At 42.7% G+C, this 24,773-nt stretch overlaps 1 protein-coding gene across 1 annotated transcript; it reads right to left on the reverse strand.

Moving 5' to 3' along the window:
- Positions 1 to 243: 243 nt before the first annotated feature.
- LOC104133041 (cytochrome b-245 heavy chain) lies at positions 244 to 21,595 on the reverse strand. Its single transcript, XM_009646411.2, has 13 exons — positions 21,498 to 21,595; positions 18,585 to 18,680; positions 17,029 to 17,139; positions 13,226 to 13,310; positions 11,829 to 11,974; positions 10,833 to 11,023; positions 7,456 to 7,585; positions 6,531 to 6,623; positions 4,841 to 5,094; positions 4,395 to 4,557; positions 3,411 to 3,557; positions 2,105 to 2,229; positions 244 to 1,382 (listed from the first exon to the last, which is right to left on the reverse strand). The coding sequence occupies exons 1-13, from the start codon at positions 21,540 to 21,542 to the stop codon at positions 1,256 to 1,258; spliced, it is 1,713 nt and encodes a 570-aa protein (XP_009644706.1). The 5' UTR covers positions 21,543 to 21,595; the 3' UTR covers positions 244 to 1,255.
- Positions 21,596 to 24,773: the final 3,178 nt, after the last annotated feature.

Consider the following 24,773-nt stretch of genomic DNA (forward strand, 5'->3'; position numbering starts at 1 on the left):
CCTGTGGCTCTGAGAACCTGTCAGCAAGGTCTCATGCTGTTTAGGAGCTCTCATGGGGCTTGGCTGCGGAGTTTAAAAGGCAGCAAGCGGGTGACTGGGCTGAACAGGAGACCCATCTGTGCTAAACTGTGGCTTTTTCAAGGCTTTTTGCACTTGTTTTTTCGGTTTTTATTCTGCTGCTGGTATTACAAGTTTTGGTTCCTTTTTTTTTTTTTTACCTGTAATGTACGTATGGAAGTACCGTGCTCTGTATGGGTGTCTTGTACACATCAGTAACTTTATTCATAGCCATTCCTGGTACTGCCCACATCATCTTTGCTTTCTCAAACCTGTTTCACCATCACCATCAAAGAGGAACAGCTAAACATAGGGCCAAAAGCACTGTATGCATTTAGGAATGCTTCAGGAAATACCCATTAAATCTTTAGCAACAAGTTTTTTCAGCCTTGAATATCAGAAATGGCAGTCTTGAAAACACAAAACCTCTTCTTGTTTGGATCCCTGCACTGTGAATTTGAAGATGTGAAACTGAGAGTGCTTGAAGCAGCCGAGCGATGGCTCACGTGCCGGGTGCCGGGCTTGGTTTGTCTCCATCCTCGTCATCCCCCCACAACTGGGGTGGGGGTGGCGCTCAGAAATCCAGGTGGTTTCTTTCCAGTTCTCTGCTTTCCTAAAGAGGAACGGCTACTTTTCAGCTGCCTGCACTCTGTCTTGGACAAGATGTTTATGCTTGTATTCGGAAGCCTGAAAGATGCTGGTGCGCAAAGGAAATTTCCTCTTTTAAGGAAAAATCCCAGTCACCCTTCCCTAACCCCCGCCTTGTTCCAGGGACTGGCTGTAGCCAGGAGAAGCTGACTCCTAATAGCAAGCATTATGCTAGAACGCTTTATTGTTTAATAGCATTAAGCTTTATCAGTGGGAATGGTCTCCCAAATGCATATGGCTGCCTAGACCCTTCAGCAGTCATTATGAATAACAGGAGGATAAAGGCAGTTAATTGAGGGGAAATCCCCTCACACAGACAAAGAAAATAGATTTCTCCTAAATTGCCAGCACGCAGAGGGCAGTGCACATTTCCCTAAGGTAAAACTTGACTCTTTTACTCTACCGCAGCACCAAAATAATTCCGAAGAAGCAAAGGGATTTGCATTAGTGTAGCTAAGATGAGAAGCTGGGCTGTCCTTCCCAGACTCCAAATAGAAAAAGACATCCAGTCTTTACACTTTGTATTGTATGACTCCCGTGTGCTTGGGAGTTAGAAATTTTCCTTGTTAAAAATGAAGTGTACTCCTCGTGGGTCAGCTTCTGAGTTGCTGATGCTCTGCTTGTTGAGTGTGTCAGCTAGGCCCTCGGGTCCGCAGAGAAAAACACCTATTCTGGAGCTGTAAGAAAATGAAAATATGGTTCAGAAACTAAGTGTGGAGCAGCTGGATGTTCTTCATGTAAGTCAATCTTGTCTTATGTAGGTGCAAGGTTTTTTTTTCTCAGTTACTGGAACTAAAGTAGAACTGGATGTCTATCTCTTAAAACTTAAAACCCCTTAAAACTTGCAAGGCATTTACTGCTGCTTCTAAAACAAATGGTGGGCTAAATCTCAGCTCAGGAGAAGTCAGTGAAGACAGGTTTACTGACCTCAGAATCAAGAAAAGAGAGCCTCAGAGAGCTTATGGCACAAATTCTTGAAAGGAACTGTTCTGGTTTTTTTCCTCCTAATTTTGGGTGCTTAGCTAAAGGTCATCCATATTAAAGTTTTGGGGGTTTTGCAGTAGAAAGTATTTTTGGAGGTATTTAGATGTCACCTGATATTCCAATCTATTTCAGCTGGAATGATGGCTTATGTTTTTTCTAAAACTTCTGCTAGTAATTAGACACTCCGTGAAGTACCTCACCAAAAAAGGATGGTTGGTTTTGTTTTGTTTTGTTTTTAAATTGTAGGTTAAAACAATTTGGTCAAGAGCATAGATCATGTCCATGGCTCAGACAAGAATAGAAAATACCTGGAGATTGCTAGAAAAAAAATGCTCCTCAAACTTTATCAGCCAAAGAACCAAGATTGTGCTATTATGGAATTTAGATAAAGGACATCCAATTTGTAAAGGTTTACCCAGGATGCTTCCCCGCAATAGTTTTGAACTCGTTTTCCCAGTTAGGTCTTCCATACAAGGTTTTCTGTTTAAGGCCTGTAATCACATCTTTCTCTTCTTCATGATGCACTACAAAATGAGTGGCCTGTGGGAATGAAACACAAAGGACAGTGTAAAGACAGCATTAGATATAGCAGCACTATATCCTGTTAAAACAATAATAGAATCATGGAATACCAGATTGGAAGGGACCTCAAGGATCATCTGGTCCAACATTTCTAGGCAAGAGCACAGTCTAGACAAGATGGCCCAGCAGCCTGTCCAGCTGAGTCTTAAAAGTGTCCAGCGTGGCAGAGTCAACCACATCCCTGGGGAGATTATTCCAATGGTTGAGTGTTCTTGTTGTGAAAAATTTCCCTCTGATGTCCAGTCGGAATCTCCCCAATAATAATGTCAATACACACAGAATTGTTTCCAAACTGAGAGTGTGGAATTTATGGTGTTTAGCCATAGCTAACATTGGTAATGTTCACAATAGACACAATCAGTGTCTATCTCCCCCTTTTCCCCAGATTGGGCGATCTCAAGAGTTAAAGCTATGAAGCATTGAACACAGAAATTATGTTTCTTTTGCAATGAACTGGCTTGGTCTAAGAACTGTAAAATAAAGCTGTAAATTAAAACAAAAATTTCCCTTCAGGTGCAGTAATACAACTTCCTTGACCTTAATGAAGTCCTGCCGGTTTGATCTCTGGAACGTTTGATCCATATGAGGAGGTCTTGCCCACCCTCCCTGTCTAACTTTCACCTAGCCCAGGTAAGCCAAGTAGAGCCAGGAAGAGAAGGAGATGTGCTTAAGGGCATAAGTTCAGGCCTTGTGGAGTTCTGCAGCATTTTCATATGCCAAAAAAGTTACAGGTAACTTTCTCCCCAAGCAAGAATCATGTGACTTTTCTTCTTTCCTTCCTGTTTTTCCATTGCCTGTGTGATAGGTTCCTACCTTACTCCTACCCCTCCCTGTCCATCTAGCTGAGCTACAGCACTTCAGGCACATGGTGAATTTTGCAATGGTGAGATATAAGTAAAATAAAACATCGCTACAAGTAATGGGGTGAGCACCTTTCCTGACTCAATCCTACATTATCAAGTGGCTCATGGAAGAGCTGCCCCTTTGTATGCCTGGCGGCTAATAACCTGTCTGCATTTAAAACCTCTGAGAGCCAGATGGAGGCCCAGAGTAAACACCATTTGAACGTGTATCAAAACATAACACAATAACATCAACCTTGGAGCACATGGAAGCGAAGTTTTCCACCATGTTCTTACCTGAGATTCATCCCAGCCTGTAAGGTAGATGTTATAGCTGAGAAAGTCTGCGTTATTCCTCTCCTGCATTTGAGCCTCCAGAGATTGCAAGAGGTCAGCAAACCATTCAAAGGCATGGGTGTCCCTGCAAAGCCAGTAAAAATAGATCTGGAAGAGACAAGAGTGAGCTGTCAGGGGACATAAGCACTTATGCTTTCTGCTTTTATGTCTGCCGACAGAATGAGGATTGTAGAGTTCTTGTAGAAATTGCCCTGACCAATTCTGTAGATGGGTAGGCTGGTATCAAAGCTATTCAGGAGTTTTGATGCTGGGAGGGTTGTGAAGCAGAATGAGTGACTGCAAGAACAAGGAAACCTCTTTCTATTTCTCTTCCACCAGCAGGTTACATTTTTAGTTCATGATGTTTCCCCACTTACATCCTTGTAAAACAGTTTGTTGGGACATAAATTAATGATTTAGTGGTAGACTCTTATCTCCCTGTCTGCTGGTGGGCAAGGTAAATTAAAGCAGGTAATAAAACCAGTTCTGTTCACTGAATGTGGCTGTAACTGCAGAGTGTGACCCTGCACCTCTGCAGAGGGAGTTTCCAGGGGCAGGAGGTGAGGGGAGGATGGTAGCAGTGCGCTTCCACTGACATAAAGTTGCTCTCTCTGTGCTTAGGGAAGGAATGCAATATTTGCACGGGCTGTTTTACTGCCTTGGATTTTGTGTTTCTCACACAGATTGAACAGCATCTCTGCTGCAAGTGGAAATCCCCAGGGCCCCAGCCAGGATTTGCATGTGTCATTTTGCTGGTAGGCTATTTCTCCTTTCATTATGTTTTTGCTTTTGACCCTCCCACTTCCCTGCCTGATAGTCTTGTGAGGTAGCTGGATCTCTTCTCTTAGGACCCATGCGTGTCTAGAGCCAGACCGCCTTTGATGGGCCTTTTTTGATTTGGGCCGTCGGCCCTTGACCATGGGTTCCGGGAAAGAGGACACGCACCTTTTTGAGTTTTAAGTTGGTTGCGTCATGGCAGTATTTGTACCAGACAGACTTGAGTACAGATGCAAAGGGAGTGACCCCTATTCCAGCTCCAACAAGCATAACAGTTTCATAACTGAATACGTCCTCACTTGCTGTTCCAAAGGGGCCGTCCACAGCTATCCTGAAATTGAAAGTACGCTTAATAAATAAATAGTGAATATTTATTAGCACCATTTAAAATAACATTAAAATTGTCTGCTACAATGCACATTTGGGTTGAATACTAGTCAGCAAAAGAAGAGGTGGGGTTGGTGATAGGAAGAAACTGGAAAGAGCCATCTAAGGCCCACATCTACGACAGAAGTAGTTAAGGATTGTATCACAGGTGCCACCAAACTGGTTGAACAAAATGTAAACTGTTATAGGTGTTGGTTGGCTTTACTGTGGAGAGTCTTTGTACATACTTGGGCAACTTCCATGCCTCCTGGAATTCTTGCTTATCGCATCCGCAAGCGTTGAACAAGCCCTCTGTCCAGTCCCCTACAATACGGACATGAATGCTGAAGTAATCCTCTTCTGGAGCAGAGGTTAATGTAAATGGATGCCATTCGAGTTTAGAGACTGCTGGACATTTGACAAAAATGTATTGCCCGACCTCCATCTTGAAGCCCTTCTTCATCATTTGGAGCTCAATTGTCTTGAAGGGATGAATGACCACCTACAGTGAGAGGACAAGGGGAAAAAAGGGAAAAGAAAAAGTCTGCCTTCACTGTTCACTGGGCATATCGACACCCTTTCATCACTAACATCATCCTCTGCTATGTGAGCAAGGAAAGCAGGTGAAACTTTGTTCCCAGCAGAACTGGGAGTGAAGAACAGCACCTGACACCCAGACGGAAGACTACAGAAGATACCGAATTTTTGGCTGAAGTATTTTTTCACACCATGCTTGCAGTTACTCCAAAAGACACAGGTCAGACTGGCAGATCTTGTAACACATCACCAGATCTATGTACACACATTGTTAATTCCAGATGCATCTTACACAATGGCACAGAGCACAGTTTTAATGACTTCGACTGCATATACAGGGGTGAAACCATAGGGCTATCATACAGATAGGGAACTGGATACATGGTACCACTGGAAACTGATGTTTTTGTGTTGTAGCTGGGTGGGACCTATAATATGGACATTGACATTCCGCCTATCTTTAGCCAAGAATAAATAGAAGCGAAATTCTAGAAGCAAGGCTAGTATTTCCATCACTATGATTTTTTAATCCTAAAGTTGTCTGCCAAGTTTATTTTAAATTTTCAGAAGAGATTCACAAGAGGGAAAATCAAGTGTATTAATGTAGGTATTAATAATAGCACTTAGGACTGTGGAAGAAATTTTCTGCCGACAGGGAACTGAGCAGATGCCATAGACATATGGTGTAGAAATGGCTCAGAGATATTTTGGTAAAATTACGAAAAAGCACACTAGTATGTAAGAGCCTTCCAACATGTCAGTATCGTGCCAGGGCTCAGTAGAGACATCTAATGTCATCCCCCAAATCCTGCTATGACTTGGAACAGGGTATGTCCACAAGATGCAGCCCAGTGCCATGTGAGGGTAGTTTTTATACGTTTGAGCTTAGTGCCATGCTAATTTGGCTGTCAGACTTTCAGAACCAGCGTTAATATCTCTGCAACACACCATGGGGAATGGAAGCTCAACATTAGCTTTGGCTGCATAAAATAGGCACCTCCTAACTCTCTTTTTTCAGGAGTCATTCATTCTGCTGAAAAATCAGAACTTCTAAATATCTGGGTAGTTTTGAAAACAAAGATTTGGTATCTTAATACTCTTAATGCTGTGGAATTTCTACACTGTGGAATTTTTCACTCCATATAAAGAAAATTAATTTCTCTTTCCTAAGATTCAGTCCTGTGACTTAACCAACTTCCTCGTCTTGCTCTTTTGTAGAGACAGGCTACATTTAGATGTTAGAGGTTGGCATTAGTTTTGCATGATAGCAGCCAGAACATTCCTGAGAGGCCTTTCACTGATAACTTCCTCGGTCATGTAGGAGCCATTGGGTTTTCTGCACCATTTGGAAAAATTGGTAATGATGTTTTGCCTGGTGTTAAGCGTAGCATCAGCACATACCTTTGTGATAACAACCTTCTGCTGTGACCTCCAAAGCCGCACCAACCTCTCACACAGGTACAAAAACATGGGACCTACTACCCACTTCCATGTCTGTAAGCAGAAAAAAATGAGAAGTCAGACGATGAAGATGGCAACTTCTTAGTTAAATTGAGTCCTGGAAGTGCTATGAGCAGGGGTGAAATTCAAGTAATGTAGGTTCTTTATCAGCCAGAGGAGGGAACCCTTAAGAGAGATGACACCTTCAAAACTACTTCTGGTCAGAGAGGGAATTTCTTTCCCTGTTGAAAGTTGCAGCTTGTTTTTTAGTTGCTACTGCAGTTACAGCAAGGTATTTTCCTATGAGTGATTTTTGTCTCTGTCTAAGAATTAAGGTAACTAAGTGAAATGTGGAGTAAAGCTCTGAATATATTATTGACTCAAGCCTGTACTACTGCTGGGAAAGATGCGGTTTCTATTAACAGATCTGTCTGAAATGTGAACGAACAACCAGCCTGGTTAGTCAATAAAAGCTGAAGTTTCAGTGTCACCTTTCCCGACACATTAATTTTCTGTTAATGATCATTAGTCCATTAATAATGTGCAACTATTTATTCTGCGGATTATATCACTGTCTAGAAATCCCCCCTTGCCACAGAATACATTTTGGGTAAACAGTTCTCAGATACGGTTTGCTCTTTTGCTGTGCCTGTTAAGTGTGCTCATTTTACAGCATGCTGGGAATGGGCTGTCTGCCTGTCTGTAGTCCCTTTCTGCTTATAATCTGTTGTGTCAAAATCTATCGCTTTATGTAAAGAAAGCTGCCACCGAAGAGCGCAGGGGGTTATGTAGCTGCTTTTCAACAACAAGTGCGTATCTTATTTAACAAAAAGAGTGAACTGTAAACATTTTAAATTGGATTTACACTCAAGACAACTGTTCTTACCATAGGAGGATTCCCTGAAAACTGGGGGATTGGGCAAGACCCCTTACTTCCCCAGGAACTAAAGTTCTTGTAGCAAATCTCTGGATTATGTTCAGCCAGACTCTCAGCTGTCTGCCCCCGTACAATACGCCTGGAAAAAAAATAAAAATCAGTAAGGCAATGAAATGAAAATGAAGGTATCTGTCCCTTACTGTTATTCTATTTAGGTACTACTCTATTTACCCAGAGTTGCGGACTTCTGCAGTGCTACAGCTTTGATACAGATTTACTGCTCTAATAAACCCACAAAGTTACTATTAAAATGATAAAAACGGGGAGGAAAGTTTGTAGGGGAAAATACTGACTCCATAGTCAGGCAGGGAACCAAGAGGTACGTCCCTTACCCTTTCCAGGAAATGGTCACGGTAGGAAAGCTTCCTTCTTTTCAGAGTCACCCTACCTTTTTCTTCCATAAAAACAAAACCTGGAGTGGGCAAGGTAATCAATTTCCTAGCGACCAGTACAGAAATTATTTCTGTTGTTTATTGTAGCAATTTGGAGAGCCCTTTCCAACAGACATTCCTCGCTCTTTAAAGCTGTGGAGTGGCTGTGCAGTTGCTGTGAGTGAACACAGATGCTTCTGGCATGAAGCAGCTATGCCAACTTATGTCAGATGATGATCCGTCCTCTATATTCTTGCTTGGTTAGGGTTTTGTTCTTGGGTTGGTTTTTTTTTTTTTTTTTTATTATACAGAAGCCTGACTGCTCCAGTTCAGCTCTGTTTCCAGTGGCAGAGCTAGTGCTGAAAGACAGCTTCAGTTCTGAGAGGGGAAAAATATATTCTGACATTGTTCACTATTTCCTGCCCCTGGGTGGAGTTCTGCCACCCTCAGGGGGGGTGTGAGAGTCCCCAGAATGGTGAAAATCAGTAGGGTGAGGGTTACAGTAGAGAAATTCAGATTAAGATCTGTTGATTTTCCCTAGAAATTGTCTGATTCTGATCCGGCTGTTCAGTTTTATGCCAATATGATTCCATTGATATCTTCTTCCCATGACTTCTCTTTCTGCTTTTCGAGCTCAGTTTCCATGAACTGGACAATGTTTCTGATGCTTCAGAAAAACATGGTGTCTAAGTCATATGTATGCCTAGCTTTAAGTGAAGGATTTATTAGAGGCTTGTTAGAAAGCCTGTGCACAGCCTTGAAAGTTAAAAGATTGCACTGCTCATAAATGCTACTAATGAACCTCTTCCTCATTAAAGGCTTGATTAACATCCTGCCTGAAAAATAAAGGGAAGGAATGACACTGTCCCAGGAGCATCACGAGTTGAGTTGCAATTTGCAGGAACATCAGCAGCTGCAGCTTACTTCCCCACTAGCGACAAGGGGTTCAGCTGAGCTGCCCTCTCAGATGAGTTATGGGAACAGGAGGAGCCCATTTCCTGACACTCCCCTCCCCATTGCTTAAGGGAAAGTGGGCCTGAAGGTTTTCGCCATGCCCTGTCCTCCATTCAAGGTTGGACAATGCCAGTACCCTGTATGAGAGAAAGAAAAGATGTATTTTTCCCTTACTATTCAATGTAGATGCTCTTCCAGTACTGTAATTAAACTTTCAGTAGTATAGCCTTCGAATTATTTGTTTTTCAGCTGGAAGCTTTACTTTTGCTTCCAAGGCAGCGTGATCTGAATCTCCGTACTCTCTCCTCTTTATGATGGGATGTTTGGAGCATTTGTCTGTGACACATAGCTCGTGCCCAAAACCCATCAGTGCTACAAAAGTGCTGTAACAGCTTGTAACGGGTGAGAATCTGCCCCCTCGATTCTATTAATTATCTTTGGTTCAGTTTTCTGTATATACATATATGTATGTATGTATAAGTGTGTATGACATAGCCTTCTGTCTCCTGAGATAAACTGACACCTGTGCCGCTCTCTAACGTGTTACTTTGAGACTGTCCGATCATACTTATTCTATAATGTCCATCTTTGTACACCTAAGATGCCTTCCTTGAGTGTAAAAAGCCCATCCAGTATTTTTTAGTGTATTAGTATTTTCTCTAAACTCAAAATGTCATTCTTGCCTTTAAGGCCAAATAAGCGAGGCCACTGAGTTCCCATACAGATTATCTATAGATAATAATATTCCTGTGTTTATCTCCTTCCTGATAGCTGACCGTCTCTGACAACCATGTTCAACACCACTGCTGCCCAAACGCTTGTCTTTTCAGAACAGTGGAAGTATCCTGAACATCCAAGTAACTAAAAAGTCAACTTTTCTGAAATAAATGCTCCTTACTGACCTCTAAAAAGAGCAATGCTTGCTTTCTGATAGCGTTGTGTGGTAACTACTGGCAAGTTTGGACATTTTGTCAGTAACTATGCAGTGTTTGCTGCAGGAAACATGAACCACTTGTTCGTGTCCTCCAACAGGCTTTGCTCAAGCCTTCTCCTTGTTTTGGAAGTCAGAATGGACAAATACGCTGGTGTCAATTCTCATCTGCCTTCTATTTTTGTTCTTCCTGTTGTACTCTCATTTCTGTCTTTTTTTTCTGGCACTACTGGACTGAGAGGAAGTATTTTTGAATGGTCATTTTTGCTGGGCATTTTGAAAGCACACTTTCTAGCGCACCTAGCATTTCCTTTAAAATGGACAATATGGTATAATTATGAACTATGAAATGTCCTTGAATACTTTAGCCTTTTTTTTTTTTCCTTTATGCATCATTTCTGTGGTTCTATAAAATGGAACTAAAGTTCATTTTTCTATGTGCTAAAATTATGTTTGGGTAGTGCTAAAATGGTTTCATTAGGCTTTTCAGCTATTTCAGAAGAAGGTATGGAATGAGGCAACAGTGGAAAAAGAGGTTTGGCATTTGAAAGTTACAAGAACTTACAGTGGCCTGTATTTGAGCTGCAACAGCTAAAAATCTATTCTGAAATGCTGCTGATATTAAAAGTTCATTCAAGGCTGAAAGATGAATCTCTGTTATTACAGTTTTCATTTACCCAACAAAATCCTAGACTCTATAGACTCTGCATCATTTTTATGCTGAGGTTCCCTTACAGGTATGTGCGTGATGGAATTCCTTTTATGAGAGAAAGATAAATTAACAATTGGAAACAGGAACCTTGGAAAAGAGCTTTCCAATTAAAATATCAAAAGAAGTTGAGTATCAGTGAGCTTAAGTATGCCAGAGTCTAATAAAGCCTCATGCGTGTGAATAGCTTGTTGCATGGGTCAGTGAGAGCCTCTTGGCTCTCAGAGCCTGTATTGGCCCAACATTACCATCAAAAATAACTGCTGCTTAGTGACTTAAGTCCCTGTACTTATGTGTGTAAAGGGCTTTACATTAAGGTACAGTAGTTACCACGTATTGTGTGATAAGTGCAAACACTCACCCAGCACCATGGATAACCAGGCCGATAAAGAAGATGACAAAGAGATGGTGGGTGTACCAGAATACTTCAAAATATGACCTTCGGATGGTTTTGGTGGATGACGTGATGATTAGTATGAGGGCCAGCGTGATGATAACACCAGTGAGACCAGCCAGGTACGTGAAAGCCACATACAGGCCTCCCACAGGATTCTGTGAAAAAATGCACACGTTGGTCTAAGGAAGGGGTTGCATCAAAGCAGAGCCAGCTGAACCATCAGCCTGTCTCACTCGCCAAATCCTTTGCCTTGTTGTAAGTCTTTAAGTCATCCTCTGTGAATTTGTATGCCAACAACGCCAAAATCCCACTCAATTTTTGTTTCACTGCACTTTACTAAAACAAGTGGAGGTAGAGTGAAAGGGTTTTCCACCAATTCACACACTGGCCATTGTTTCTTGGTCTGGCACTGCTCCGCAGTACGGGCTTGGGGAAGGTGAACCCATTTGCACAGCTCTGTTGTCAAGAGCTGCAGTCCTACATCCATATTTAGGGAGCTAAAGGAAAGCTCTCCTTTTCAGTGGCATCGTGCGGCTGTGGGTCTCATAACTCACACAGAAGCTGGACGCTCGGTGCTTGTGAGGAATGGGGAAGTTCCTTATTTTGGTTTTTTTTTTAACCAGAGCTTAAGCAGCCCAAACCCAATACTTTTGCCTTGATTTCTGTGTGTGTTTCTGCGTACCATGTCTACCTTAGTCAGAAGGCTGCTTTGCAGGGTATTTGTTTTTACATAATGTTTTAAGACTACTTTGAAATCCTCAGGTGAAAAAGTTGAAAGTACTACCAAAATTCAGCAGCAGTGTTACTGACAAATACAGAAGAATGAATTATACAAGGCTTTGCTGCAAGATGGCCCAAACCCAGATTGTGCCCACCAGAAATAGGCACCCTGCTCAAATAGTGTTAGGTGATCATCTAGACAAATGTACTAATGACCCTTCACAGCCTGATGCCACTTACCGCAATAGTGTTTCTATAAAAGTTGACATAGCTTTGCTTTGGGTCATCACCAAGGCTAGAAAGCGCAGCTGCCAGAGTTCTTGTCTCTTCGACCCGGGCTTGCACATTCCACTCCACGTTGAATAAGTGTGCGATGGTGTGAATTGCTGGGAGGGACAGGAAAGAAACAGTCGGGATTAAGCACAAGGTAAGTACTCAGTGGTTTTTGGGTAATGTTTGAACGCTTGTAACATTTGTCAACTGCAGCTTAAGACCTTTGCCACTCTCGCCCTCTTCATCGCAATTTCAGACCACTGACGCGTTTTACTGTTAAAGCTTTGCCATCTGAAGTTTACGCCTTTTTGGGTGGGGGAAGGAAAGAAGTAAAGGGAAGTTTCCAGCATATCTTTGTTCAACAAAGGCTTTCAACAAATCAAGCAGTAGTGTCCTAATACTTGGGAAACTGAAGCATGGGACGGCTTAAATTATTTGTCAGGATCATCCAGGTTTTCTGTAGAAGAGCCAAGAAGTGAATCTGGATCTCTTTGGTGGCACATTTGTTAGTGCTGCTTTGTTCTGCTCTATTGCTTATGATCACCCATAATGTTCTTGCTGAGCTGGACGTGTCCATAAACCTAGGTACAGCTGAGGCGTTTCACGCTACTTCCACTACACATCATTGCAGGGGTAAGTCAGACATGTTTCACCTTTTGTATCACCAGGCGCTTGTTCACCTTCAAAACAGGACCTGATGAGTACAGATCTAACATCCCCAAACAATCCAGCTCTGCTGCAGACCTCCTCTGTGGCCCTATGTTAACTTCATTGCCCTGCTCCCTTCCTAAGAAGCGGTGGTGAGATTTTAGCCACAGCTCAGAAAGGGAACCTTCTCAGCTCAGGTAATTTACTGATACAAAGACTGTTCTAGGATATACGATTTGTAAGGTACTTGCATTGAGAAGTGACAAATTTGATGGGAAAAAAAAAAAAAAAGGTAGAAAACCCTTGGCTTAGGAAATGAGAGATAAAGTATGAAGACATTTCCATGGCCTGTCCAAGCTTTTTATACCCTTTTCTTTCATCATTTCTATTATTTGTTTCAGACATGCCAGCTAAGAAATAAGTCTAAGCAAGAATTAAAGCCAGGGTGGCTGGTTCTCAGGGTGTTGCTAAACACTTTATTAACCAATGTCATAAATGGTGCCGATGGTTCCAAAGAACAGTATTCTTTCTTATTTATCTTTTGCTCTCTGCCAGTTGCAGAATAATATTTGGAAACTGATTTAAACCTTGGCACACGCTGACTCCTTTAGGTTAATGAAAACAGGTCTCTGCCCATACAAGAACTTGAATCCCCCCTGGATTCTGCATAAAATGCATGAGAAAGCAATAAACAAAAGAAACATCTGAGTACCCACCAGTATGAAGGGCGATCATCCATGCCACCATTTTGTGAAAGGTGAGGTTCCTGTCCAGCTGTCGTCTGACACGGGTAGAGCAGCACTTCAGGGTTGAAGAAAAAAGATATTTGGAGACTATTTGTGATGTCTATGCATACTTATTTAAATGCAGGGACAAAACCAGAGGCCCTGAGCATAACATTAGCATTGCTAGTAAAAATCTAGAATTCCTAAATATAGACAAAAGTATTTCCCCCCATACTTCAGAATTATGTTTTAACATGTCCCATTGAAACAAAGTATTTGATAATAAGAAAAATCTTAACATCCAGCATGACAAAGGTATATTTCTCATCTGTGTTAAATTACATGTTATAAACAGGAGGAGGGATCACAGTCTGCCGTAGCAGCGTGACTGCTTTGGTAGAGCCTCAAGTTGCCACCTAGCATCAGGATCCTGTTGCGGTTTACACTGTAGAAATGGACTGCAAAGTTTGGGTATAACTGTCTCAGGGAGCTCCCACCCCAAATGTGCTAGTCACTTATGGTCCGGTAATACGAAGGAATTCCTTCCCCAAAATACTGGGTGTACTTGGAAGCAGAAAGAACTGAAGAAGATGGCTCTTAAGAGAAACAGATTGATGTTTTCATTAAGAATGATGACAGGTTCCTGCCCGGCCCCACCTAAATTGGGCTGTAGTCAGTGGGAGTTCTTCTGTAACTTTAAGTTCCTGTAAAGCTAGCACTTGCTGTCTCTACACAGTAAAAAGCATGATTATCCTGTATGGTATCTTCGTATTGCTTTTGCTGACTGGCAAAGGGAAGAAAACACTATGCAAACTAACACAAACATCTCCTCACAAGAACCATGTAGGTATTTCACACAACAAATTAAGAGAGACCAAAATATTCTCCCAAGTGTTTGCTGGACATTAACTTTGTGGATGGCAGGGTAAGGTAATATGTCTTCCCAGCTTCTGGGGTGGAGCTGACCATCCCAACCATCCAGGAGTGAAACAGAAGAAGGGATGATGAAACACCAGAACAATTTAATTTCTGATTTGCTCTTTACTTCGTGGAGATATACCAGCAGTGGCCTTACTCTTCCATACCAGTCCATTTCTAAATATCCCATGAGCATTAGCTGTACAGGTAAATAGATGAGGAGGAAACAGTTGTCTCCTTCGGTTATTCTCCAGCTGTGACACTGATTAAAGGGCAAACTCTTAACACTCCGGGGCTATTGCAGTGACTTCAGTAGACTGTAACAACAGCCAGGAGCAATTTGGCTTTCTCTGTTTTGTGTGCCTTGAGACACAGTTCAAAAGACTGTAGAATAAACTGTGGCATAGTGCAGAAGTGCCAACGCTGCTTGACTGCCTTGCAAAAGCCACTTGATCTTTCTGTTTAAGAAGCAGAAGGCCAAGGAATGGCAAAATGCTGTAGCTGGATTCAGTAGTGAAGCTCATTAACAACAGTGATGAATACAGCAATGAAGGGCATGCAAAGACAAGACAGCTGCTCTTTCAATTAATAACAAATAACTTTGTAGCGAATGATTTCTGGGTGGCAGGATGTGAAGGGCAAGAGTTTCCAGCACATTCCTACCGAACAGTGGGTTTGAACAATTCTCCCCTCTCCTTAACCCAAATGACACTGCTGTTGGAAAGATCGCTACCCTTTCAGTAAGTTACCTAACATTTATAAAACCTGATTTTTCTTCAGAGATCCTCACAGGTGTTACTTGCAGAGCACAGCTAATCAGAGACAACAGCAGGACAAGCAGGATAAGCAGCTGCTCCCCCGCGCTAAGGCCACCCCAGTCCTGACAGCAGCACTGGCACACCGGGCTGTGCACGTTTTGCTTCAAGATATAAAATTACCTCCTTCCTGAGGTATAGCTTTATTGCAAAAAGCAACTGGAGTTGAACAAACACCAACTCTCTGCCAGTCCTATTCTACGCCCCTCCCTCCCCTCCTTGCCCATCCGCGGAGCCCTTTGCTCCCTCATGCAGCCCAGCACGGCCAGCCAGAGCCCGAGCGGTGGGCGGGCAGCAGCAGCGGGGCTGTAGCTCTCTGCACGGTTCTCACTTGCAAACTGGGTGTAGCCTGGGTGACACGACTCTAGTGCCCAAGGCAGAAGGACTTACTCTGTAGCTTGAGTACTGAGGTGAGGGACAGCTGCATCAAGATCCTGGTTAGAAAAGTTGAGCTATAGCTGTTAGGAGACGAGCAGTACAGGACAAGTAGCATAAAGTCCCAGCTGGAGTACAGTTCTCAATCCTTGGAATCAGTTTTTTAGCCTTCCAGTAATGTCTTCCAAAGTGTCTTCAGTTCTTTCATTGCTTTGACCTCGGAAGACCTCTGCCCAACCTGCTTGCAGCTTGACCCCCGTGCAATCTATTTCAGACCTCATGAAGGCCTTGTATGACCATCATCTATATTTTCCAGTTGCATTCATCCAACAGCAACACTAATTCGTATTGAATTTATGCTCATTATTGACTCCTACAGCCTGGGAACTCGGCTCTGAATTTTGGCAGATACTAGCTTGTCTTTCTCAGGACAGGAGAAGAACAATTTTAACCCTACAATTTTGCTTACTATTCTTTTTCCTTTTACATACCTGGTGGGTGCAGCTGGCTGCTTTTGTAGCATCCCAGAGTCTGAAGGGCTATAGCACAAGACTGAAAGCCTGGTCTGTGTAGTTCCACTTGATATTTCTAAGGGTTATGCCTTAAAAAGGCAATTTAGGAGCTTAATGTGTCAGACACATCTCGTTCATGTGTGACAGTCAGCCACACTGGTTGTCAGAATATTTGTGCTAGATGGATGTACAGCCTGGGTTGTCTCTGATGATCTTCTTATTACTTGGTGTCCCACTCCCCCTTCCCCATGAAGGACTCTTGAAACACTGAACCTCATTTTACTGCTTCCTCTTTTGCTCAGCTCTTTCAGCTCCTGCAGGCTGTCTCATTTGCGTGAAAGAATTTATACTAGGTTTACAGATGAAAACCAACTTCCGTGAACTGGTGTGGTTGACCATGTGTATATTAAAGACGCTAGAAAGAAAGGAGGGAACAGTATATATTTGGAAGGACAGTTCATGAGCTGGAGGAGAGTATCGCTTTTTCACTGCACCATGGCATGCCCTATCTGCATTGTTGCTGCTGTAACAGCCAGAGATCTAGATTTCAGTGATACAGTCACTGCTACCATAGGAAGCCTCTCCAGCTGTCACTTAGAATCAGTTGTCCTTTTCTAAGTGGTGGTTCCTCAGTGCTGTATATAACATTTGCCTTTGGGAGCTAGAAATGGTCAAAAGGCCTGAGAACTATATCATCCTGAGATGGAAATGCAACTCGGACCAGAAAGAATGTAATTTATGAACCAGCTGAAAAAGGTCCCATTCTGAAAGTCTGAAAGACTACACTTTAAGAACTGAACATGCAAAGACAGAAGACGTAGAGTAATATCTCCTGCTATAAATGGGTGTTGTATCAGGGACAAACAAGGCAAATGTTCTGGCTGCCAGACAGAAGAGAGACTTTGCGTCCAGGGTAGCACAATGCCCAGGAGGCAAGAAAAAAGGGAAGATGCAAAGGAGGCTAATTCAAGGCTCTCAGCAGAGCTCTAGATGCACCACAGACATACATACTCAGTCCTGCTCATAGCAAAACTCCAGGCTTATCTACTTCTTAGAAGAGGACATCCCCAAAATACGGTATATTTGGGGAACTTGGACAAAGTTGCTTGGTATATTTGCAAGGCTGCTTGGGTTATTATCTTTCATAAATTTTGAAATTCTTTCTTCATCTTACCGCACTTGATCCTCTGAGGAAGGAGAGCAAGTTTCGACATACTGGCAGCAGAATCAGCATGCAGTTGAAGTTCAGGCAAGCTGCAGGGGCCCTTGCCAGAGCCAAAGCACGCTGTAATCGGAGATATGCCATTATTAAATGAATTGCCTACGACATTATCCAGGACGCAGATAGGCACAGATTTCATTTATGTATTGTGTCACAACTTTTCATGAGCGCGAGATCTAGAGTTAATGAACAATGTTCACATTTTAGAGTAGTCATGCTCTGGCCAAGTCAGAGGCGCGTATGCAGACAAAACGTGTTCCTCCAGATAGACACCTTCTATTTCCAGTTTTGAAATAATATGGTTGTACGAAAACCTCCCTGTCATGTCTGACAATCAATGGCCAAGCACAGATGCAAGTCTAAGCCATTAGTAGAGTTTTCTGCCCCAAGGCTACAGAGAAAGTCTCACTGCTGTGGTTTCAGTTGGCTGGGGGGTTATGGTAGGCAGAAGGACAGCTTATGAGGGAAGTGGTTTTATGTTCTCTGTTGTCAGTAAAGGCAGTCGAGGGAAATTTGTTGCTTCATCTTTTAGGAATATGTTCCCTTAACGTTGCTCTTCACAACCTGAATGATTGCAGGTTTTGACAAACACTGTTTGAAAGGAGGGAATAATGACCATATTAATCCAAACACACCGAAGGGAAAAAAAAGATGTTTGGTCTCCTTGCATTGACTGGGACCCTTTCAGGTTTCAAATCAGAGTAACTGACTTGGGGTTACACTGAGTTCTAGTTATCCAAGGACAGGCCTCTGTGACTTCAAAGGCAACTGCACCAGGTTGCAAAGGACAGAATTTGATTCATAGATCTGAAGCTGCATGCAGAAAGGGGTTTCATGCTTTGTTGCATTAAACCATGGCTTTGAAAACCTTTTACAAAATGCCATGTTCTGTAATTTGAAGCTTGGACTGATTTTTATGCCTGTGATCAGGCTTTTAAAATACTTGAACAAATGAATTTTCTCTATCAATTGGTCATGACCCGTGGTAGCTTTGGAAGCAAGTTTGTGGTAGGACACATAATGCTGCATTAACCAGTCGAATTATGTCGAATAGCCCAAGGCCTGGGGTCACTTCACTGCTTGACTACTATTCGTGCACTTGATGAATACATGAATGATGATTGCTTTTCAGAGCTAATAGCTTTGTAAACTACTCATGCTATGAAAAAACATTGCACGGGGAAATGACTGCACAATAGTTCAATGGCAATATTTTATTCATCTGTTGCTTAATAGAGCAGCCACAATGCTTGTTCACTTTAATTCCCAGGAGCATAATAGTTACCTGAAAATATCTCTAGAATGGGACCTCTCTATTTTGCTTACCAGCTTTGTGTTCAGAAGCACTGGACATCTGTTAGTGCATTCAGTTATCTGTTTGCCTGTGACTTTTAACCCTGATGTGAACCTGCTGCTTCAGCTACTTGGTCTTGTTTCAATCAAATAAAACTAGGGAAAAAATGCTATGTGCTCAGTCTGTGCCAAGAGAATACATGTTTTATACTTACTCCAAGGAGTACTCTGGTGTAGAAGAATTTTGGTGGGACATCATATACAAGATAGTACCACCAAAAGAGGAAGACGTTTAACCCCAGCCACACAAGCTGAAAGAGAAACAAACAGAAAACTTTACGGTTTGTTGTTAGAGGTCATGCATCTGAATGTACACAGGCAATGAGCTCATTATGCTGCTATTTGCACAGGGAGGCAAACTGCAGGGTATGAAGGGTTCCGCAGGGGTGATAGAAATTTTTTCAGTGGAAATGGGCTCTGATGTGTGAATGCAGGAGTACAGGAGTGGCAGCAAACCAAAATACAGCAATGGGTAGCTGAAACTTTTACAGAGATCAAAGGGTTTAGATGCGTAGATGTGGCACATAGGGACACGGTTCAGCGGTGGACGTGGCAGTGTTAGGTTTATGGTTGGACTCGATGATCTTAAAGGCCTTTTCCAACCTAAATGTTTCTATGGTTATATACGGACCATCGTATTACAGGTGTTTAGCTAAGTCTGTGAGTCTAGTTGAATCTCCAAACATCACTGAAGGTTAGGGCCTCTTCCAAATGGAGGCTCCTCAGACATATTAACCTATGTAGGAGGAAGACTTAGGAGCCATGACAAAAGACAAAGAAGCTTGAGATCTAAATATAGATGGCCTAAATTACACCTAAGGCCTAATTTTTTCCACTGAGTAGGGGTCTCTGAAGGTTCCTAAATCAGCCATCAGGAAATACTCAATACAGGCACTTTGGTAGTGTTTAGACTACCCAAAACCGGGCTTCTTCATAGCTGTACCGCAGTATTCTCTCACACTTGCATATCCTACTGTGCAGGTTTCTTTAGAGAAAGAGAAGTTATTAGCCCTTCTCAAAGCTAAGGCAGCTACAAGCCTGACTGGCCACAGAGATCATAGTAAATCTGGCCATTTGCCCTTCTGGAGCTGGTTGGCTGATTTCACATACCATATGAAACCAGTCTGTATCAATGCACCCTCAGTCTAAGTAGATTCACCAGGTGGTGAATGAAAACAGAGAACAGAAAGTCTGAGAACTGGGAGAAAACCCAGTCTCTGCTTACAGGCTAAGGATGTCAGAAACTCTTGACTTTACAGTCCCTCACCCCTCCTAACCCATACATTTTGCTAGTTTGTTGGCCCAGCTGATACTGTAAAAAACTTGGGATAAATTTAGATCTTGAAAATTCCCTGTGGCATAAATACAGGGAAATGAAGGGATTTCCATCAGGGTAAGGCAGTATGTTGGAAATCCCCCAAACCTCATTAAAAAGCTAAGCTCATCTCAGGATTAAATGCTTGGGATATGTATTTAAAGAGACTGTGCCACTCCCATGTACGGTACCCTGACAGCATGCTCAGAAGTTTGGCATGATTCTTGATGGTCTCTCACAGTTCTTCTTGGTGTTGACCCATATGGAACATGGACCCTTCGAAAAATGCTGTGACACCCTCTGGCAACTTGGGTTGAGTTGTGGAGTTAGCAGCCATCCATGCTCTTTAGCTAGGGCCAGTGAAGGCAGCATTGGCTGAGGTTAAGGCCTCCGTGTTTCTGTTTTGTTGGGGTAAACCAATAGAAATCGTGGCTGTCCTGGATAACCCTGTACCTAGTCAGTGTGCAGGAAAGCTGTAGAGGATGATGCAGAACACGTTGGGAAGGCTTCCAGTGAACTGCCCTTATAGCTGGTTTCTTTGTTAGCGACTTCTTTGGTTTCCTTCCCTATTAGCTGAGCTCGTTATAGCTTTGTGACTCTAAAAACAAATTCCTTATTTGAACAAAATAAGAGCCTTTTACTTAATTCTGTCAACATTTCAGTACTGGTGGAAAAAAAAAATGCCAGAATTCACCTTCTGGCAGTTTCGACTTCCTCAATTCACTGGAGGTGACAGCAAATGCCGTTACTCCTTTTCAAAGCACTGAAGTGCCAGGGTTACGTTCCTAAACTAGAGCTGCACATCTACAATGTAAAGGTAACACGTAAGCATCGATTGTTCACAGCAGCAGAAAAACCTTTCTAAATACAGATGGTCGCATTTCAATCACCACAAATATAGAAGTTCTACCTCTTCTTTCTCTTCCTCTCAGTACTTACATATACTAACCACGCTTGGCAACAATCCCATAACTGGTATCACATTTTGGTGTTGTATATGTTTTTATTTATCTGGCTATATAAAATTGCATACCTATAGCTCCTGTATTGCATTGCGAAGTGAAAAAAAAAAAAAGAAAACACGCAAATACTAACTTCTGCCTAAGTTTTCTCCAAGGAGGACTGCCCTGCCTAACTCTTTAGCACTTTTGAAAATGACTGGGTTTTTCAGGACTCTTAAACCTTCCTCAGAATGAATTTAACCTACTTTCACAGCTCTTCTATGCAAGTTGTCTACAAACTCAGTTCAACTACTGGTTGTCTGAATGAAGGAGTCATGAATCTCTGCTCTAAATTCTGGAATGTGACTCTAATACGGATTTGTACCATCAAGACACTGTGCTTTGAGTTACACCCACTTTTGTTTATAAAAGTGCAAGAAAGGCTTGCTCTAATTGCTTTCTCTGTTGAAGCGCACATGGTTAAGTGATGTGTAATGTTACTTCTTTTCTTTAAGTCACTGTTGCATCCAAAAAACCCTGATACTTAAAATATTTCTAACAAGGCAAATGAAAGGTAACATACAATCATTTATCAGTTGACGCGGATGCCTACAGCAATCAAGACAGCCTACAGCAATCAAGACACCAGACAGAGCTCCCTCAAAATCATTCTCTCCCAGCATTTCACTGCACTCGCTGCTCTGGTTTCTAAATAACCAGACACATCCTTCACTGACGCAGTGAGATCTGCTTAGCACAACTCTCTGTAGAACTTTTCACTAGACACAAATCACAATAAAAATTGTACTTACAACGACGAAGATGGACAGTCCTTCATTCTCCACCCAGTTACCCATGGTTGCCTGAGACGAGCGTGCACAACAGCCCCGTTCTTTCTGGGACAGCGTCTATGTCTCCTCTCATAAGGAAGTGAGAGCAGAAGCTTGCAGCAACCTGTTTCCTTTCTCATTCATTTAGGAAATAAGTAAGTTAACCATTGAATCATGTCCATAGTTCTGTTTCAGACATGTTTCTACCATCTTTACATATATCTTTTCATAATTCAAATATATATAATAGACTATTTTTTCCTGGTGATGCAGAGGACAAAATAACTGGTCAGGTTTTCTGCTAAAAAATGTATTGCCCCTTTATATAACTTTCAATGCTGAAATGTAATACACAATGCGCAGAGAGGGTTATCTCTTCCCAGCCTTGTCTTTTTTTTATCACTTCAGGTCTGAGCAAAACGCCATCCCTGCTGATCCTCTTTGATAAATAACCACTAGAATTATTTCTCTGCCAGTAATTCAATGTCCACAGAAGCTTCCAAATGTAATCTAACTCCTCTTGTCTGGTACATGCAAGCCTTGATACTTCCTCTCTGCTCAGGCCAAAACTGAGAACGTGTGTCACTAGATAGGCTATTTTTCGCATTTTGCACTCTCGCAGAGTCCCCAGCCCCAGGAACCATGTCACTATATAAGAAAAAAAATAAAGTAAGCGTTTTGGTTTTGTGATTAGAGAGAAAAAAGATGGGATATTGCCCGAATGTATTTTAGAGGTTACAAGCCAGAGGATATTTATCCCAAGTGTATTTGTTTAAAAAAAAAAGAAAAAAAAATATTAAGGGATTTTTATGATTTCTGAATGTTTTGCCTCTGTGGTATCACAGTTCCCAAACTTGCAATGAAGAATGCAAAATGACAGTTTGGAGGAAGCTTTGGGATTAAGAGGGACCATCCTTTGGCAAGGTCCAGGGAGGAGCAAGGCATCCAGACATGCCCCCTGCTGACTCGTTCTCCCGTGTATCCCACCCACCGTGCCACAGAAATAGAAGTCTCCTCCCAAAGTGACCGACACAGGTCTGCCTCCTTTCCAAAGCAGTGAAATGTATGTACCTATGGTGTTCTTTAAAGAACTCTTTAGGCTTTAGAAAGTAGCAGAAGGGCAGTTTGAATGGTGGTGCCCCTCCGCCAGAGCTGGGACACCCTGCTGGACCCTGCAGAATTTCACGGCTCTGAAAAGTCTTCACAAGCCCGGCGTAGCCTTTGCCCTCTGGCTAACAGCTTCAGAGCACAGCAGCATTTTCCCAGGCCTGATCCTGCACCTACTGGAGTAAACAGCAAGCTTCATACCGCATTTGTGTGACTAAAGTTTGCTCTCCAGAGTAAACGCTGATCTGATCCACAACCGAAAGCAAGATGTGGAACAGCTCATGGGGGCAAGGGCTGGGCAGATGGGATAAAACCTGTGTGACTCGGCCACCAGAGAAGAGACTGAGCACAGCCTACCTTACTCTGGACTCGGAGCTTTCTTAGGGCCTGATTCTGGCAGTGATGAGACATTTGGTCATGATGTAAAAATGAGGATGAGGGGAGCCGGGATAAATACCTGTGTTCTGGCTAGCGGCTCTCTTCCTGCCTCTGCTTCCAACACACTTCATACTCCAATGCCTTCATTAAATTTCTCCTGGAAAATGGCCTCCATAAGGTGACGTAACTGGGACTTGACCAAAGATCCATTCCAGACACAAACTCATACATTTCTACATTTTTTTCAAAACAAATAGGCAAACATAGCTATCTGAGTGATACAGGGGACTTCTGCATTATTATTCCTTCTCTGGTTGCATAGAAGTAACAGCTCAAACATAGCCCAGCGACGAAGAGCAGTCCTTCACCTCCTCACACAGCCAGGGCTCACATGTTTTAATCATCTGTCTCCACAGAAGCCTCCCAAGCTTCAGTCACAGAAAACCTAAATGAAGTCTTCAAAACCTGTTAAATGGGGTTTGCAGCAACCTCATTTGGCAGGCTCTGTGTTGAGCCAGGCTCTCAGGCGATATCAGTCTCTTTGATGGCTGTCCCAAATGGATGTCAGCAGAGGGTCTGGGTCCCCTGTATCTTTGTTTACAGAGGTAGCCTTTGGGACCTAAACAGCTAAAAGGATCGGGGGAGGAAAGGAAGGGAGCAGTTCTGATTTGTGGATGTCCATTGTTGCTGTGAAGACTAGCCCCGTCTGCCTGCCCAGAGATGGCGGTGCTCTTGCCACCTTTTTCTTCCCCTTAGTTCAGGCTTAAGTTACTTAGGGCTCCTCTGGGGTCAGCAACTGTGGGCATCCAGGACGCTGTGAGCTTTGGCAGCTCTGCCTTGCCTGGAAACTCCTCAGGCACCAGAGCCACTGAAACACAGATTTACTGGCTCAGGAGGTTTCTGGCAGGCTACAAACTCAGCAGGTATTGATCCGAGATCAGTCACAGCAGTCACAAAGCCTGACGTCCTCTTAACAGCCTGAATACGGCCCTGAAACAGAATATACTTCAGCTGCCCCCAGCCTAACAGCTCTGAGGTGCGCATAGCTGATCTCACTGCCTGCACTCAAAAGGAAGGGTAGAGGTGCTGGTGAGTTCTGGGTGCTCCCTGATGTTTGTGAGCTTTCCCACTAATTTAAAAAGTGATGGGACGATGCACAGCAAACTTTGCCTGGTTGCTGCAAGTGGCAGGTGCGAGTAGAACTGGTACCAAAACCACCTACGCGTCACCCCTGATTTAATTCTGGTGCCTGCACCTCCTGAATGAGCGAAACTTCATGGTGGTAATATTAGGAAGACTTGCGTGGTTTGTACCTTGGTCTAATTTTAAAAATGCATCCTGTACAAGAAAAGGCAACATGGTGCATTAATTATGTAGGAGTGTGTAAAACTGGAGTATGGAAAAAATTAGACACTATCTTATTTCTGTTTCTAAAATTTCTTTCAAGCAAGCTGGTTACATACAGAGCATTCTTTATCCTTCTTTGTACTTACAAGTTCAGTGAACAGTGCTCCTTTTGAAGGATGACAGTTTTGGAAAAGTATGCAGGTCTCAGGCTTCTGCATTTCCTTGCAGTAATTTTACCCCCTTGCTTAGCAACTAATTTAGTTCCTCTCCTGCTCTGTGCAATAGCATTCTGTGTATTCCTGCACAAATTTAATACCAGACAGTTGCAATAGGCCCAGGTGTTTCACACCTGCCTCCTAAAAGGGACATTGTAAAATTCTGCATGTGTGAACCCCAAAAGAGAGAGCAATAAGAACAGAGTGAAAG

The sequence above is a fragment of the Egretta garzetta genome, unplaced genomic scaffold, assembly GCF_000687185.1.
Source record: "Egretta garzetta isolate BGI_Z169 unplaced genomic scaffold, ASM68718v1 scaffold70, whole genome shotgun sequence".
Taxonomy (NCBI): Eukaryota; Metazoa; Chordata; class Aves; order Pelecaniformes; family Ardeidae; genus Egretta; species Egretta garzetta.

Bases quoted from the DNA above. Each gene is read 5' to 3' on its own strand.
- LOC104133041 (XM_009646411.2), bottom strand. From the start codon at position 21,542: ATGGGTAACTGGGTGGAGAATGAAGGACTGTCCATCTTCGTCGTT. The intron at 5,095-6,530 runs GTATGTGCTGAT...CTCTCACTGTAG, and splicing joins AGAAGGTTGTTATCACAAAG to GTGGTCATTCATCCCTTCAA. The intron at 1,383-2,104 runs GTAAACCTTTAC...ATTTTCTTACAG, and splicing joins ATTGCGGGGAAGCATCCTGG to CTCCAGAATAGGTGTTTTTC.